A 16,743-nucleotide genomic window follows, 5' to 3' on the forward strand; every position below is an offset into this window, starting at 1 on the left:
AGAAGCCACCAAGGCCAAGCTGCAAGGGTGGGCAGATGCACTAGAGCAGCGACAAAGCCAGACCTCAGCACAGGCACTGGGGCCACGTTTCCCTCAAGCTATGGCGTTCTTGCTGTCACACTGAAGGTGAATCCTGCTTTTTTCCTCCTGGGGGGAATGCAGGTGATGTTCCACTCCAGCCACCAACACCAGCTGAAGAGAGAGGTTAGGCTGAGATTTACTAGCAGGCCTGAAGCCACCCTTTGAGTGAGTGGAGACAAGCAGCAGGTCTCCTAGGTCCACAGGCCACCGCGCCACATTGGATATGCTCTAACCTCACCTGCACATGTGAATGTAGACTTTGTATCCCAGCATGTACTATTTTGCTCTTTGAATGACAGTTGGCATCATATTGAGCCTATTCATCAGCTCAAGATTTAGTCGAACTCTTTGGCTCAAAGCTGCCACATGGCCAGCTGGAGGGAGAGCATCCAGCACCAATACAGGAGGGGCCGTTCCACCCATCATGCCTCCTTGCAGCTTGGCTGACCCACTGGCGTGGCTTGAGCCACGTATGATTTTCTACGAATTGTTATGCCCTACTAAGCTATGAGCCCCATGCTGGCCTGTAGTGATCTCATTGGGCTGTGCAGCCTTGTCACTGGGGAGCCAGCGCTGTGGAGGCTGCAGCTGGGAAGCACCGTGCCTGTGTGCCACGGCAGCAAGCACTGAACACACAGCAGTGCAGCCTGGGCAGTATGCAGTGCAGCTGCGGTCCCGGGGCTCATAGAGCAGCTTTTGGGAAGAGGAGGTACAAAGGAACACACGCTTTTCAGTCTTTATATTGAGCAATTTATTTAAAAAATGTATTTCTGAAGAGGACCAATAACAGTAGAGTAAATACAGGTCCGAGTGGACATCATATACTGGTCCCCAAAACACTCCAGAGTAAATAGTGATAGCCCCTGGGAGCTACTCAAGACTAAAAGAGCTACCTCAAGGCTTCTGCAGATTGCTAAGAAGCCAGCTACAAACCCACAGAGGGAAGGCACGGGCCAGCAGGCTTGGGAGTGTGTGTCCCCAGGGTCTTGAGACACTCATTGGCACAAAAGGGAAGGCGGCAGCAACAGTGGCTTTGTGGCCAGGATGGTCCCTTGGTCCGCTGTCGCAAGGAGAGGATGTGGCTATTTCGGAAGAGAAGCATCTGGCCCCGGGCATGACGCTCACCCATTCAGGGAAGGGCTGGCTCTCAGTTTCTGCCATTATGGAAACAAACTAGCTAGTCCCAAGATGCTCCTGCATCCCTGCTGTTTGGCCCCAAAGCTCTACAGCCATGCCTAATTTTTCAAACCACTTTAATTTTATGCTACGGGTCAGCAGGACTTGCCACCCTAATCCTGCAAGTCCAGTGACACTAAACTGCAAGATCAACAGGCGCAGCCCTTTCTACTGAAAACAAGACACGAGTTATTTTTGCCAGCGATTTGAACCCAGACAAATACCTGGATTGCAAAGGCAACTGTAGAGCTGGTGCTGAAGCAGAGAAGACGGAAGAGCAACCACATCTTCATTCACTACCCAAAGAACAGGAAAAGGCAGGGCTCCCTCGTGCCTGCTGGCACATGAAAAAGCACTGCTAGACCGGGAGCGTAACAATGGAGGGTGTGCCGTCACCAGTAGCTGTGGCCTGCCGTTTCCACAGGACTTAATTCAGGGATTTAAAAAGAACACCCACACCCAGCTAAATGCACGCTGCAGTTCAACAGTCCAGGTTTTGGCAGGCAGGCACTGCACGGTAATCCTCAGTTCGTGTTTCATGGAGAAATGGGGAATATACCTGCTTGCTGGTCTAAAAACAATTCACAGCGGAGAGGACAGAGGGCGCAAGGAAGCCGTTCGACTACCGGGAACTCTTTTTCAAACAAGCAACCCAGTCTGGTTGGACAGCCAAGCTGCTACAGATAGCGAGGGCACACGCCAGGTTGCTTCCCGCTGCCGCTGCCCTGGTGCTGGTGCTGAGCCATGCTTCATATGGGCTTATACAGCAAGGTCGTCACGTATTTCTTCTTGTAACGGTGGGTGGCGCTGAGCACCATCACCCCGTCCTAGGGAAGAGGGGATACAGATCAGCACACTGGCCCACCCACAGAAAAGTGACCAGCCAGGTGTGTGTGTGTGGGGGGCACTCTTACCTTGATGGAGAGCGCATAGAGGTGATTGAGCATGACGTGATTTGGCTCGGGAAGCAGAGCTGGATCACACTGGGAGGAGGAGGAGGAGAGTTGTTAAGCCACTATTTAGGACTCATCATTCAAGGCCCACAAGCTATGAGGTTCACAGGGAGAGGATTCCGTGTGCCTGTCAAGCACGGGCACCATCCCGTTCCTTTGCATTGCTTGCTTTTCCAGGACCAATCTCTCGACTTCTGCCAGAGCTCCCCTCTGCTGCCCAAACCACAAAGGGTTTGTTTGCCTTTGCTTCCAAGAGCCTTTCCAGACCAATCCACATACTCAGTTTCAGTGATGGGGTCTTCTCACAGGACTCCACTGCCTCCACTTGCAAGTGAAGAACCCCGCCACCTCAGAGAGAGAAGGCACATATGTACCCTGCTGAAACATGGTGCCCCCCCCACCTGAAAATCAAAGAGGCACAATTCTTGTGGGAAGTGAATATGCCAATTTAGCCAGCTAGTTTTGATTGGATCTGGCCTAACCCTAAGGAATGTAGTCCTTTACTCACCGAAATCCCAGTGTCTTTGTTTAGGATAACCTGCAGTAGATGGGGAGGAAGGATAGGGGGAGACTTGAACCGTTCTTCGGGTTTACAGTTGTAGGGTTCCTGGTGGTAGGGCCCAGGGGGTGAACTTGACAGTTCTGCCAAGGGATTGGGGTGTAGGGGGAGAGAAAGACACCATGGTTAACTACAACCTAACTGAAAGAGCCATTTTCCATTTCAAACAATAGCTTGATTCTCAAAAGGGGCTGACTTGGAGATCCTTAAGGAAGGCAACGAGTAGACAGGCAGAACCTACGTAAAGCAAAGAACAATCAGAGTTCCTGTGAGGTCTCAGGTTCTGAGTTCTCCAGCATGGGGGACCAGAAATGAACGAAAAGTCTGGCAATGATTCCAGGAGTTTTAAAACTTTCACAAGAGAAGCCCCACGATCACCCAGGTAAGACCGTCACTTTGATTTCTGCTTCTCGGGGTTCTGGGTGGGGCGGGGTGCTAGCTTAAGTGTTGGACTGGGGAGCTGGGAGATCTGGGGTTTAGTTTCCACTCAGGTATGAAGCCCACTGGGTGGGCAGCCACACTCGTGGCCTAATCTGTTTAAGAGGGTGGCTGTTGTGAGGACAAAACGGTGTGGGAGAGGACTACATGAGCTACCTGGGGCTCTTTGCATGAGGAAAAATGGATGTAAACATAGCAAAATGATGCTAATGGAAGCACTCGTGGGAGCTCTGTGTTGGCAAGGCAGAATCAGAACAGCCTTTGGCAGCCATGCCCAGCACTGGGTGGCAACGTAGCTTTCAAATCCATGCTCTAGTCACGGTCACTCCTGTCCATTCCTGTCATTCAGGACCTGTAGGATGGGGAAGTGTGTGGGATCCAGCAGTGGGATTAAAGCCTTTTCCCTGTGAGCCAGTCAAACAATCAGAACCAAAAAGCTTCTTTCTGCCCTTGGCAAATTTTTAAAACACAAGAGAATTTGGAGCAGAACTGAAAACCAAGCAGGCTAGCAGTCGGCACACGTCAGCTTTGCAACTGCCTGCTCAGCTGGAAGCATAGCCAGGTGCAGATGCAGGGGCCTTCCCCATCACTTCCGCCATCTGCCCAAGACAGGAAATGCCCTCGAGTTATTCTTCCCCAGAAGCGGGAGAAGTGAGCCTTCTCTAGAGAACGGGGGAGGGTTCCTCAGGTCAGAGAGACTGCAAATAGGTTCTCCTGGGCTCACAGGGCGCCAAGCAACCAGAGCAGCTAGTGGGCAGTGGGCACAGCACAATTTGCTTGCTCCCAATCATGCCAGATACACAGACCCTGCTTGCTAGCACAGAAGAGTACCCAAAAACCCCCAAAAACATTTTCTGCATTTCGCAGGAAAAAAAATCCCATGCCTTTTGGTCAAGTATCAGAAATATAGCAAGTATGGAAGAAAAACACCCTGCAAGTCAACTTTGTGTGTAGACCACTGCCAGGGAATGAGCAGTAGTCAGTGATGTCACTTTGTGAAGAGGTGGCGCTAATCACTGCAGCCCAGAGCCAGAGGGCAGGGCACCCGCACCCATGGGGCTGAGTGAAGGGAGGGGACCAACTTTTCCCTCTGCTGCCGTCTCGGAGCACTGCAGACACTTACCAGACACATCAGAGCACTTCTGGGAGTCCACCATTAGCGCATCAAACACTTCAAAGTCTGTTTTCTTCACCTGAATAACATTGTTGACGGTCCCCAGCTGGCTGGTGACGACAGGCTAACAAAAAGCAAAAGCACTTAGAGAACGGAGTAGGAGCTCACACACTTATCATCACCCTAAATATTTATCCTTTTTTTTAAAAGGATAAATATTCTTGAACTCATCCATCTGCTTGCATGCAGCAAAGGGTCCAAAATACAACAAGAAGAAGTGGGGCAGACTACTCCAAAATTTTATTAAAATGGAAGATCTTGCATTAATGTACTTTATAAAATGTGTTTGTAGAACAATTATATTATGTACTTGTTGTGAGCCGCCCCGAGGCTTTGTTGTGATGGGGGCGGCATAAAAATGTTTTAAATAAATAAATAAATGGGGGTCACTGGACCCATCTCCTATCAGCCTCACGCAGCACAGTCAGTGCTGGAAGCCCATGGCTGCCCCACCCCGTGCTCAGAGGAACCTGCACACCCTCGGTCCAGCGCCTTTCAGCACACCAGGTGGGTCACAGATTCAGCTGCCAGCATCAAGTATAGAGAAATCAAGTTCAGCGTGGGTCCGTACGTATGAAGCAGCGCAAATTTACCGATTTATTCACTTACCTGCAAAGTGTGCCTGAGGGGGGCAGGTAAAAACCCTCCAAGGCTCATGGCACTCACAAGGCAGCTGACAATATCACAGAGCACGCGTGCAAATGTGCAGCTCAACATGCTGCAGCTGATGAGCATTACCTCGGAAGGATCGTGCGTCCACTGGCCATCCACATAGAATTTGTACTGGTGTTCACCTTCGGGGAGGTCCAGAATGGCTACAAAATTTTTGTGGCTGTGAAAGAGGGACACACAAGTAATCTGTTACTCTAAAAAGAAGGTTCTGTACAACAGGGAGCGGGGGCAGAATGTAGACTGGAAATGACTGGGAGATACGGTGAACTGAAGGAGATCGACAAGGGTTTCTGACATGCAATTGCTGGCAGTAGCAGCAGCAAAATGATTTGCCCTTAGCCTAAATGACACTGCAGAAATAGGAAAGTCTGGGGCAGTCGGAAATTGGTCAAGGACTGGGAGCTCTATTCTGTTTTGATTCTCCAAACCAACCTCTGGGCTCAGAATTCCTTAATGTTAAGGGTTCAGGGCATGCCTTTTGCACCTGCCCCCACCAAGTGGGTTTCTGGTTTCTAGTTAAAGCACCATGTAGATGCCACAAGCCTGAAGCTTGCCTGGGCCCAGACTACAGAACTTCAAGGAAAATTGCCACGCCAGTTCTGCAAAGATAACTTTGCCTTTCTAACGCCAAGCCATCCCACTCCCCACCCCACCCCATCTCAATATACAGCAAGAGTTGTCCTCAGGCACGCCCTGCAACCAAGCCTCAAATGAAACAGCACAGCCTGTTCTGGGCTGGCAAGAGCCCCACTGCTGGGGACTGGGAATACACTGCACGGTCCTCTTGCACCGCCCCACTGTTCCTGGCAAACAGCTCCCAAAAACGAGCATTTGCTTCAGAGCCAGGACGTGATACGCTTGTGGGACGATGCTCAATCCCACGGCAGGGCTGAAGCGGCTCTTTCGATTCTGATCAAAGGCTGCCAAGCTCACAGAACGTGTGTTCCTTGGAGCCCCTTTTACTGGCACCAGCAGAATCCTTGAAATGCACTTAGGCAACCCAAAGCTGTTGGCTTTCCTACTTCTTAGGTAGGCAAGTTCACTTTGAACTGGAAGAGCAGCCAGCAAGACATTCACCCACCCTCGATCTAAGCCTGCCATGGGAGGGAGACCAGCTCCTTCCTGGGAAGGAACCCAACTCTGGTGACGAGTCTGCCCTGCTGCGGGAACGCAAAGCCCCCCCGCAGCAATGCCAGAGCATCAAGTCTACGGAGGACCACATTCTGTGACTTTACAAGATTTCCCAAATATGCCAGTTTCTGGTCACTTTCCAGCTGAATTAGCCCCCAGAAGGGCTACAAAAACGAGCAGCATAAGGCTGTGCCTGCACCTCATGTTTCTCTCACTCTCCTCACTTCCAGGGTGCCCAGACTGCAGATCCCAAGAAGCCCCCAAGACTCCTCAGCCCCAGGCCCGAGGAATGCCTGCTGGAGGCTTGGGAGCGAAAGGTGGCAGGAGCTGTCCTGGAAGCCAAGTGGGCTCCTTCCTTCTGGTGGGTGGAGGGAGGAAGAGAGGATGTCACCTGGCAGAGAAGGTACCAGCCCCTAAAAGGCCAGCCCAGTGCCTCGCTGAGTCTGCAAGCGCAATGCAGAGGTGGCGCATGAAGCCCAGAATGGTTCCGGCTGGCTCAAAAGCACAAAAAGCCAGCAAGAGAGGGAAAAGGAGATCCACAGAGGCACGGGCATGATTTCATCGCTGCAATGCCTGGCGCATGGGAGCTGCTTACTGCACTGAGATCCCCGCACCCCATACACACAGAAACAATGGTGTCAGGCTCCTCAACAGAGGCGGTTTGTTGATCCTGCTGCCAGGGATCAAGGGCTGAGCCTCCTGTGACGACCAGGCATGGCTCAGAGATCACCAAAAGCCCCAACTTTCCCGTATGTGAACGAGCCACTGTGAGCCTTGGGCTCCATGCAGTCAGAAAGGGCCGGAAGCATGCGCTCCCCTTTTCAAACAGAGCACGGTGTGGTGTGCTGTGCTGTGCTGTCTCACTTGGGTGACATTCCCCACAGGGAGCCCTGCCGATTACCAGAGGTGGGACCTCCTCCAAGTGAAAGGCTACTCAAGTCTGGAACCCCCCAAAACAGAGATTTACGCTAAGCCCAGATTTCTGTTTCTCACTAATTAGCGCAGGGCCAAGGAACCTTGTTCTGTCCAAATTCCAGCACAGGAAAGCAGTGGGCAGGGCAGGGCAGGGCACAAAGGTGATCTGAAAAGCACAGCACATCTGATGCACGTCTCTCCAGAAGCCAGTCCTGCTGCACTCAGCTGAGTGCACCACGGAGCCGAAAGCCACAAACTGCCACCAAAAGTAACTGTTTCAGGCAGACGCCTGAACGCCAGCAGGAATACCAAGCCACAACATTCAGAGTTGCACTTTCAAATATCCACAACCCCCTTGACACAGAAATCGTGCAAAAGGACAAATTCAAAAATCTAGAAAAAGCAACATATAAAACTCACGTGTACTTTGATGATAGTTTAAATCCACCCCACAAAATAGCCATAAATTATTGTCCTTGCTGAAGATCAGACCCAAGCATTTAGCCATGGCCAGGCAACAAGAAGCCCCCCTTGTTCTCTTGGCTGCCCACCTCTCCCTCCCCCACAGTCCTGACAGCTGCTGTGGCCTAATCAGCACTTCAAAGACCCCAAATCCTCCTTAATCCTCAGCTGTTGGCTCACTGAAGCCACTTTGCAAATGAGTGAAGTCAGAATGTGTGGGAAAAGCGCAAGAGAGGTTCCAGCAGCTGTCAAGAAACAAATAAAAATAAGACCAAAGGCAAGGGGGTGCACTTTTGGTGGCCTTCCCAGTCCAGGTGCCCTCCACATGCACTGGACTACGACTCCTTCCATGCTGGGAGTTGAAGATCGACAGGCACAACTGGAGGGCACCAGGTTGGAGAAGGGTGACTCACTATTGGACAATTTCTCAGAAAATTAGCATGGCTGGCAGGAATTACATCCTAGCTAAAGCTGTGCATTTGACGCTAATGTTTGCAGGCAGGGTGTTTTCTGGTGCATACCCTGTGGGAGAGGGCAAGAAGCTGTGCCATTAAACCTTTGGAAAGCGGCCAAAGCCCCTCGGCATCTTCAGTGGAAAGCATTGCAGGTAGCAAGTGATTCTACAGAAACGGTTTACATGGTTTTTTAAAGCGTACGTTAACCAGTATATTGCATGCTTTTATTACTTGGCGCATGCAAGCATCCCAGAGCCGGGTGCCGAGGGGCTTACCTCCGGGTGAGCGGGATCTTGCTCCAGTTGTTAAACGAGCCTGACAAGAAGACCTCTTTGCCTCCTCCGGTCCAGCGAAAGACAGTTGGCCGCGCTTGAGTGGGAGCTTTATCATTCACCTCCACATCATGCTGCCAAGCCAGAAACTCCTCTTTCTCCATGGGAGCCTAGAAACACCAGCCTGTCCTCAATATCATGATCCTTACAAAACAAGTGGGGGAACAGGACATAACAACATGAGGAAGCACCTGGGACCCTGTTGTGTACTCCACCACACACAGCAGCTTTCCTCCACCTGGGATCCGCCAGATGTTGTAGACTACAGCTCCCATAAGCCCCAGCCAGCCTGGCTAACAATCAGATTATGGAAGCTGTATTTTATTTTAGAAAGTATCCGCAGGGTACTGAGCTGGGAAAGACTGGCTTAAAGAGGTGAGGGTGGTGGGCGTCCCAGTCGTGGAACTCTCCCAAGGGAGGTCAGATTGGCTCCTTCACCAACAGCCTTCAGACAAACTAAAACCGATTGTTGCTTTCCTGAACCTTTGTTGATTAATGCTGCGCCTCTGTGAGGACAAGATACATAGCAATTTCAATCCCCCTGCTCTGGCTACCCCACAGCTACTTTTCCTTGCTGGAATTCTACATGCTCCAAATCTTTCCTCTCTCCTTCAGCTTCTGGAAAGTGGGCTGACCAGAACAAAAGAACTGGGATCGGGGGCGGCAGATGGTGCATTGTGGTTTAACATACGGAGGAAAGAGGGAAGCAGGGTGAACTTAATATAAAAGTGCTCATCAAATCCACTGGCGTTTTCAGCTCCATATGTGTGTAGCTTACAACACACCTGTGAAATCAAAAGTATTTATGAAATAGGTTTCTGTTGGCACAGAAAACTGAGAGTTCAAGGTGACTGTCTTTCTTGTTGGGTTTCAGACCCCACCTCTGCCTTGTACTCAGCCTTTCCAGCAGGTTTCTTGTCCTTTCTGACTATCTGTATCTCCCATAGCAACCACTTTGGGGTGGAATCCACAACCCCAAAAAGGTTGTCCATCCCTTTTCCAAGAGATCCCAAGTCCAATAATAACCCATATAAGAAACCTCTGATGTACTAATTTCCAGATACCATTTAAAAGCAGCAAACAAAGTGGCTCCTGGTGCTTCCCGGAGGTTCTGTGACCCTCAGGTGGAGTCGGCCACATACCTTTCAATATGGAAGTATAAATGGAACAGCCTGGCCAGCCTATATCAAAACTCACATGTACCTTTATTTCTTCAGAATGGAATAAGTCGGCATCTTCGGGGCTGTCCATCAGGATCTTTGGCCTGTCTCCATCTTTTCCTCCCCCAGAGCTGTCTCTTCGAGGAGTCTTATGGCCTCCCTGCCGTTCCGCCCCAGCACGTTCACTGCTCGTGTTCCCCATTGCCACTCAGCTTCAGAAAAGGAAGGCCACCACAAATTACCACAATTAATTCTGTGCCACACGATCAGGTACCGCTGCTCTGATAAGCATTCAGGAAGAAAAGGAAGAACATTGCAAGCGGGGAAGCTGCTGGTGAGCTTTGAGATCACAGGGTGGCTGTGAGGACAAAATGTGGCGTAAAAAAATATCTACGGTCACTACTCTGAGGTCTTCTGGAGATGGGTGGGAGGAAAATGTTTTGTTTTCTAAACTGAAAGACTCCAGATGCATTAGCTTTTCACCGCAAGGAAAGTGCCCTATAAGCTATAGCAAAGCTGCTAAGAGAATGAAGCAATGGGAGGTCACTCATTCAGTAATGTGAGAGCACCTCAGATAGGAGCTCGCTTCAGTAGCTAAAGCAAAGGTGAGGGGCCCCTTTCAACTGGACTGCCAGTTCCAGTTTTGGCATTTTCAGGGGCTGAAGCCGAAGGTGGCAGGACCAAAAATATGCCAGCCACCTGCAGCTTAAAGCTCTTATCCAAAGGGCTAAGCCTTAGAAGTGGCATTAGGACTTTTTAGAATGGGGGGGAGGGGAGAACTGGTCAAAAGCCAAGGAAATGCCAAAGAATTTGTGCACACTGGAACAAAGGAGGCACATCCATCTTGGGGACTACAGAAGGCCAGATTTATCTAGACAAACCACCATTTCTCAGCCTCATCTGCAATATGGGGACAAAACAGTCTGCTTCACAGGTTCCACACACCTTGGTAGCTCTCCAAAATCTGTGGTCACCACCAGTGCGCCAATGTAGTGTAGTGGTTAAGAACGTGGACTCAGGCAATCTTGGTTCTAGTCCCCACTCAGCCATGGAGCCAGCTGGGTGACTTTGGGCCAGTCACAACCTCTCAGCCCAGCCTACCTCACAGGGTTCTTGTGGGGATAAGATTGAGCAGGAGGAGAAAATGATGTAAGCCACTGAGAATTTTTAAAACTGAAAAAGTGGGATATAAATTAAATAAGTAAATAATGCTTCATCCAACCAGCCCACAGAAATTCTGGCTACAATAGGGGTTGGATCCAGGATCTGATTTCCCTAGAAGGAAAGTTTTCACTTGCTGAAAGGTCCTTCTGTCCAGTTTTCTGGAGTTTTTCCCCTCCTGTCATAGCTCTCCCCACTCAGTATCTTTTCTCATGGGATGGAGGAGATGCCAGAAGAAAGAGCAGGCAAGGAAGTTTACTTCCAAATCAGCCAACCAGTGCGGTGCTGTGGTTGGAGTGCTTGACTTGAACTCAGGAGATCTGGGTTCTAGTCCCCACTGGGTCACGCAGCTCATTGGGTGACTTGACCAGTCAACTCAGCTCTTAAATTAACCTACTCCACAGGGATGTTGTTGCCAGAGTAACACAGAAAGGAGGAGGATGACATTAACTACTTTGATTTCCTTGCAAGAGGAGAAAAGGCGGGATAAATATGTACTAAAATAAATGAAATGCAGGCTCGCCTCGCAGGGTCTGCGTCCCTAAGTCAAAACGCGAAGAACGGCAAGCGAGCGACGCCCGGCGCCGAAAAGGACCTCTCGGTCACCTCTAACGTCGTGCACGAAGCCGGGCTGAGGCTTGGCGGGTGAACTTGGGCCGCTCACCCTCGCTCAGTTTAAGCTGCTTACCTCGTAGGGCTGTTGTGAGAATAAGAAAGGGGGAAACGAGGAACCTCACTTTGGGCTCCTCCTCGAGGAAAGGGGCGAGAAAAATGCGGTATAACCACACGCGCGAGCGGAGATGGCACGGGAACTGCACTCTGCACACGCCCAGAAGTCCCGCATTAAAATATCCGGAGTCTCAATGTCCTCCGAATGCATTTGCTTAGAATTTATTTATCTTAAGGATTCCGAAGCTCGAACCACCCGCAATCCCAGCTCACCGGCTCCGTTCCTCTCTCTTCGAAGCTTCCTCAGCAACGACCGTTTCTTCCGCCTGCCCTCTAACCACCCCTCAAGGCACTTCCGGTTCCGGTCGGGCACAGGAGTAGCGGATTGTTGCTTAGTACGCATGCGTGCCCCACGGGAATGTGGGCGGAGCCGAACCAGAAAGGCACCTGTGAGCTGGCCGGATTTAAAGGGGCCGCACCTCCACTCTTCCTCCGCTCTCAATTTTCTTCGCTCTTCAGTCTTGTAATGAGAGTTGCAACTGTTCGCCCCCCACCCTTATGTAACCCTTTCCGCCCTGGTGTCCTAAATAATCCTACGTATGCGCAGGGGAAACTGGTGCTTCTGAAACAGTGGGGCTGCTTATGCATTGCAGCTTTTACCCTGCGTTTTATAGGAGCGATGCATGGCCTTCCATGGTGGCGAACTTACTTGGAAGGTGGGATAGCTTATGTGAGACCCCTCTGATCTCAACCAGGAGAGAAAGAAACTTTGTATATGCTTAAAGAGTCTCCTTGGATGCAGGTGGCGCAGTGGTTTAAACCCCTGTGCTACTGGGCTGGTTGATGGAAAGGTCGCCAGTTCGAATGTGCACAATGGGGTGAGTTCCTGTTGCTCCGTCCCAGCTCCTGCCAACCTTGCAGTTTGAAAGCATGCAAATGCAAGTAGATAAAAAGGTACCATTTCGGTGGGCAGGTAACAGTGTTCCGTGCACGGACCTCTGCAGCCAAACCACCAGTTCTGTGTAATCAGGTAAAAGTTCAACAGGAGAAGCTCCACTCTCTGAGGAGAGACGATGTCACGTCTGCCAAAGTGATGGCTTAGACTCATTGGCTTAGTTTTGATCCTGGGGCTTAGGTACCACCTCCAGCCCTCTTGGGGTCCCAGTCCTGCCCCGTGGGATGCCCCAGATGGCCACAGCCCTTCCCCTGGCCTGACCCCTTTTCCTGGTTTGGTGCTTTCCCCATTCCCAAAGGTTGAACTGCCTTCCTAAGGCAGCCAGAGCTTTAAGCCACCATAGGCAGATATGTCTGGCCCCGCCCCCTTTGCCTTCAGCCCCACCCAGCCCTGGACTGCGGCTCCCAGGATCCCCCTGGCCCTCAGGCTGAAAAGGGCCTGCAGGGTTGTTTTGTGACTGCCTTTAATCCTTGAGCAACAGGGGCTAGCAACCGAGTCGAATGACCACAACCAAGGAAACGCCGCCTGCAAAACTGTTTTCCCAGGAGAGAAGCCTCTGCTGTGTTTTTGAATTCCACTGAAGTTTAGAGAAATAGGCCATGGGTCCTGAAACTACGGCCCGCCATGGTCATTCACCTGGCCCGCCCCAGAGCTTTTGGACTTGTGTGGAGAAAACGATCTCCGGGCGAGCCCGAAAGCTCTGAGCCAGCGCAGGCCTTCCCCAAAACTGAGCGGAGAGCCGGTGCACGTGCCAAATGGTAACAGCTCCCTTCAACTGCATGTGCAACGACTCTTGCCCCATTGCACGCATGCGCCGGATCCCCCCCTCCCATTGCACGCATGCGTTGGCTCTGAATGCAGAGCTGGAATACTGAGCGGGAAACAGAAGAGAGGAGGGCGGGAGAGAGAGAGAGAGACGAAGATACTACACTAGGATTGAAGGCAAGAAAAATACAACTTTTGGAATCTATTTTCATTAGGTGAGCCTTGTCCCCGGCCGTGGGCCCAACTGCGGCTGCCTCGCCGAGCCCAGGGGCAGACAGGCTGAGGCGGAGCAGGACCGTGCGGCCTTCTCTGGGCAAGCCGCCGCCGTTGAGCGGCTGCCATGCTTCCGCCCGTGGCGGGGAGAGGGGGACGCACCCCGCTTGGCCAGCCACGGCCCCATCCCTCGCCTCCCCTCACCTCAGCAGCCCTTACCTGTCTCCTCGTGGCGTCCCGCCCCCACTCCCTCGGAAGCGGGGCGGCGGCGAGGACTATAATTTCCCTCATGCCCAACCAGTATGGCCAATGGACGTTGTAGTCCAACTCATCTGGGCAGTACCAATTTTGGCAAGGTTGCACTAAAATATAGTGGTCGTTAGCTCTGCATCCAAATACAGCCACTGTGTATCGTGGGAATTGTTCTGGACTGACTTGCTGCAAATACTGAGAGTGGCATTAGCAGTATTTATCCTTAGTATGTTTGCTTCATTCTTTGTAAATGCCAGTTGCAGTCATCAGCTGCATTATGCTAAATACTATATTTAGTGCCTTGGTTGTGTTGCAGCTACGTCCCTTGAACATGGACGTGCTCTTCCCCACCTCGTCTTGGGCTTCTGCTGCAGCCCAAGGGAGTGGAGCAAACATTTTTTAATTGTTTAATTATTTTTAAAAATTTTAATCAATTTTTAAATTAATTTTAATTTTAATTATTTTTAAATGTGCAGTGTGCATAGGAATTTGTTCATATTTTTTTCAAACTATAGTCCGTCCCCGCAACAGTCAGAGGGACAGTGAACGGGCCAACCCTTTTAAAAAGTCTGAGGACCCCTGCAATAGCGGTCCGATAGAACCGCCATGAAGGCTGCGCGGCGCTGCAAGCCGACACCACGGGAAGCGAGAGGGGGCTTCTTGGTGCAAGCCGTTTGTCCCCTTCGGCTGGCTCGGTCGGACGGCTTCCCAAGCGTGCGGATGATATTTCACACCCTTCAGATGCCTCGCCTGCAAGCAGTCTGGGAGCACCTACGCAGGGCAGGGAAAAGCGGTGGCAGCACCTTTCCGGCGGAGGTTCTTACCTCCGTGAAGGCATTTGGCACCGAGCCCCACAAGATATAATTAGAGGCTCCCAAGTGGCTGCCGTCAGACAGAAGCGGCAAGAGACGGGCCGCACGGTCTGTGCTTGGAGAGGGTTTGGCTGCTGGGCCATTTGAGGGGGTAAAGGGAATGGGGGGCGCAGGAGAGCACCTGGAAGCAAGTGTGGGCTGCCCCTGCCCGCTGTTGAAGTAGGACGTGTGTGGCAGAAGGGCAACTGAAAATATTTACTGTTTTGCAACACAGACTGCTAGACGCGGGGAGATGCAGGCGCCTGTGCTAGCCTCCCCAGAAACTGGTGCCTGCAGGTGCATTGGACTACAACTCCCAGCAGCCATAGACAGCCTGGAAATGATAGGACCTGAAAGTGATAGGACCTAAAATTGGAGAAAGCTGCTGGCTTAGGCTGCAATTCTATGCATTTCGGGAGAGATAAAACCCTATGGCTTGCAAGCTCAGAGTTGCAGGGTTTCTGTCTGTCTAAAGGGCTCAGGTGCTTATTGTCTTAGCCAGGATGTTACCCCATATCTCTTAGATGGCCTAAACAGAGGATAGGAACCCTCTGACCTCTCTATGCTCATTTCTCACTTACCCTGTTGCATGTTTACATAAGGACTAGAAACATGTCGTGGGGGTTGTTCTGGCTTTTTTACAGCACAACCTGGCATTCTTAGCAGGCTAAATTTTGCACCCAGTGCCAAAGTACATAGTGTACACTGCAGTGGACGGAAGCAGTGATTTGGTACCCAGTGATTCTGTCCCCGTGTATTTGGGGATACTCCAACCTCATTTATCTGGTGTTCCATTCAGGTGGGTCAATAGATGTTATATGGAAACTTGCCTTACAAAAGCCAGACCACCGTTGCATGTTCTGGCCACAGAGCTCCATCCCGCTCTTGCGTCCTTTGCAAGTTTAGACCAAATATGATGCCCACCACTTTTAGCAAAATGCAGGCTCCATGCTGGGATTTGTAGGTTGTTTTTCTGTCTAAATGTGTATGGGGGGTGTCCTCTAAGGGAGAAGCCAGGGGCTGGACTTCTGCCACTGAGCTGTGTCCCCTTCCCAGGCAGATGGCTGTCTTGGTCCGATGCACCACCAGTTCAAGCTCCAGATGCAAAACAAAAGCAACCAAACCCAAAACCATGTGTGCTGGCTGCCACTTGCACAATTTATGCTAGTTACGGAATTTGTTTGCTTTTGATTTGTTTCAAGATTTTAAGCACAGGGTATACAATAGGCACAAGATATCTTGCTTCTGAAACCTGATCTCTCCATTCAGAAATGCCAGCTTTGTGGAGGGAATTTGGTATGTGAACAATTTCAGATGAGACGTATCACCTCCTACCCAAACACTTGTTGACAAAATTGGAGATGCTGAGGACTCAAATGGGGATCTTCTGTGTTCCAAGAGGGAACGGAGAACAAACCAGGAGCAGGGAAGCAAACCTGGAAAAGGTACCAGAGGGGGAGGAGGCAGCACACACCGTGTCCAGTGGATGCCTGTGGCAGGCAGTTATTCTACTGAAACCTGGCCATCGGGAAAAATTTGAATTGTTGAGGGAGTATTAAGAACTGGCCAAGAAAGGCAAGGTGTTATCACAGTGCAGAGCACACAAACACAGATTAAGATGCCAGCATGCAACTAAAACTTCAGGCCATGATGGTCACTTCCTCCCTGCCATCCTGCCCCCTCCTTTGCCCCATCAGTCACCTTAGAACCTCTTTGCTGGGGAGGCAAAAGTGGGTGGGTGTCTGTGAAAGAACAGCCATTTGGAGGAAGTGAAAATGCGGGGGGAAAGCGCTGAGACAGCCTTCGGCACCCTGGTACCCCTCCAGATAGGTTGGGTGGCAGTTCCCATCATTCCCGGTTGCAGTGTATCACATCTGGTGAGCACCGAGTTGGCAAAGGCTGAGTAGAGGAATCCTGGGGCGCAGGGACCACTTTATCTGCCAGGTCTGCCTTTTCGCTTGAGGAACAGTTAACAAACCCAAGATTGCAAAATGCCACGAATCTCCAGCATTCTCCCTTCCCAAAGGAAATCCATCTCAGATAACGCCACCCGGGGAATGTACAATGGACACTGGCTTTCCTCTGATTGTTCCCTGAGAAAATGGAAGCATGCCTGCACTGTACCTCCTCAGGCTAGCGGGGAGGCAAGCACCACCTGTCTGGATGCTTTCCAGCATCAAAGGCTCACTCTGTGTGGAATTCCGGCAGAGGCAGGAGAGCCCTAGCTGGGCTGCAGTTCAACTAGGCTTGTACTGCAAAGGGGTTCTCCCCACTCCGTAGGGAATCTGTCTGAAATGGGGGTGGGGTTTGGGAAGACGGCAAGGGAGCCCGTGTGGTGTAGTGGTTAAGCGCACAGGGCCGGGACTCAG

At 51.1% G+C, this 16,743-nt stretch overlaps 1 protein-coding gene across 2 annotated transcripts; it reads right to left on the reverse strand.

Moving 5' to 3' along the window:
* Positions 1 to 808: 808 nt before the first annotated feature.
* Positions 809 to 11,686, reverse strand: PRKAB1 (protein kinase AMP-activated non-catalytic subunit beta 1). Of its 2 annotated transcripts, none has more exons than XM_044448864.1 (8): positions 11,612 to 11,686; positions 9,552 to 9,720; positions 8,292 to 8,458; positions 5,120 to 5,213; positions 4,331 to 4,445; positions 2,719 to 2,852; positions 2,172 to 2,240; positions 809 to 2,084 (listed from the first exon to the last, which is right to left on the reverse strand). In XM_044448864.1, the coding sequence occupies exons 2-8, from the start codon at positions 9,708 to 9,710 to the stop codon at positions 2,007 to 2,009; spliced, it is 816 nt and encodes a 271-aa protein (XP_044304799.1). In that variant the 5' UTR covers positions 9,711 to 9,720; positions 11,612 to 11,686; the 3' UTR covers positions 809 to 2,006. The 2 variants fall into 2 exon arrangements, with proteins under 2 accessions (XP_044304799.1, XP_044304800.1); XM_044448865.1 differs by having other exon boundaries at positions 9,552 to 9,723; positions 11,612 to 11,675.
* Between the last annotated feature and the right edge of the window lie 5,057 nt (positions 11,687 to 16,743).

Source organism: Varanus komodoensis, unplaced genomic scaffold (genome assembly GCF_004798865.1).
Source record: "Varanus komodoensis strain SLA01 unplaced genomic scaffold, ASM479886v1 scaffold56, whole genome shotgun sequence".
Taxonomy (NCBI): Eukaryota; Metazoa; Chordata; class Lepidosauria; order Squamata; family Varanidae; genus Varanus; species Varanus komodoensis.

Excerpts from the sequence above, each read along its gene's own strand:
- PRKAB1 (XM_044448864.1), bottom strand. The coding sequence starts at position 9,710 with ATGGGGAACACGAGCAGTGAACGTGCTGGGGCGGAACGGCAGGGAGGC. Across the intron at positions 5,214-8,291 it reads AAGATCCCGCTCACCCGGAG|CCACAAAAATTTTGTAGCCA; the intron begins GTAAGCCCCTCG and ends CCTCTTTCACAG. Across the intron at positions 4,446-5,119 it reads GGACGCACGATCCTTCCGAG|CCTGTCGTCACCAGCCAGCT; the intron begins GTAATGCTCATC and ends GCTTTTTGTTAG.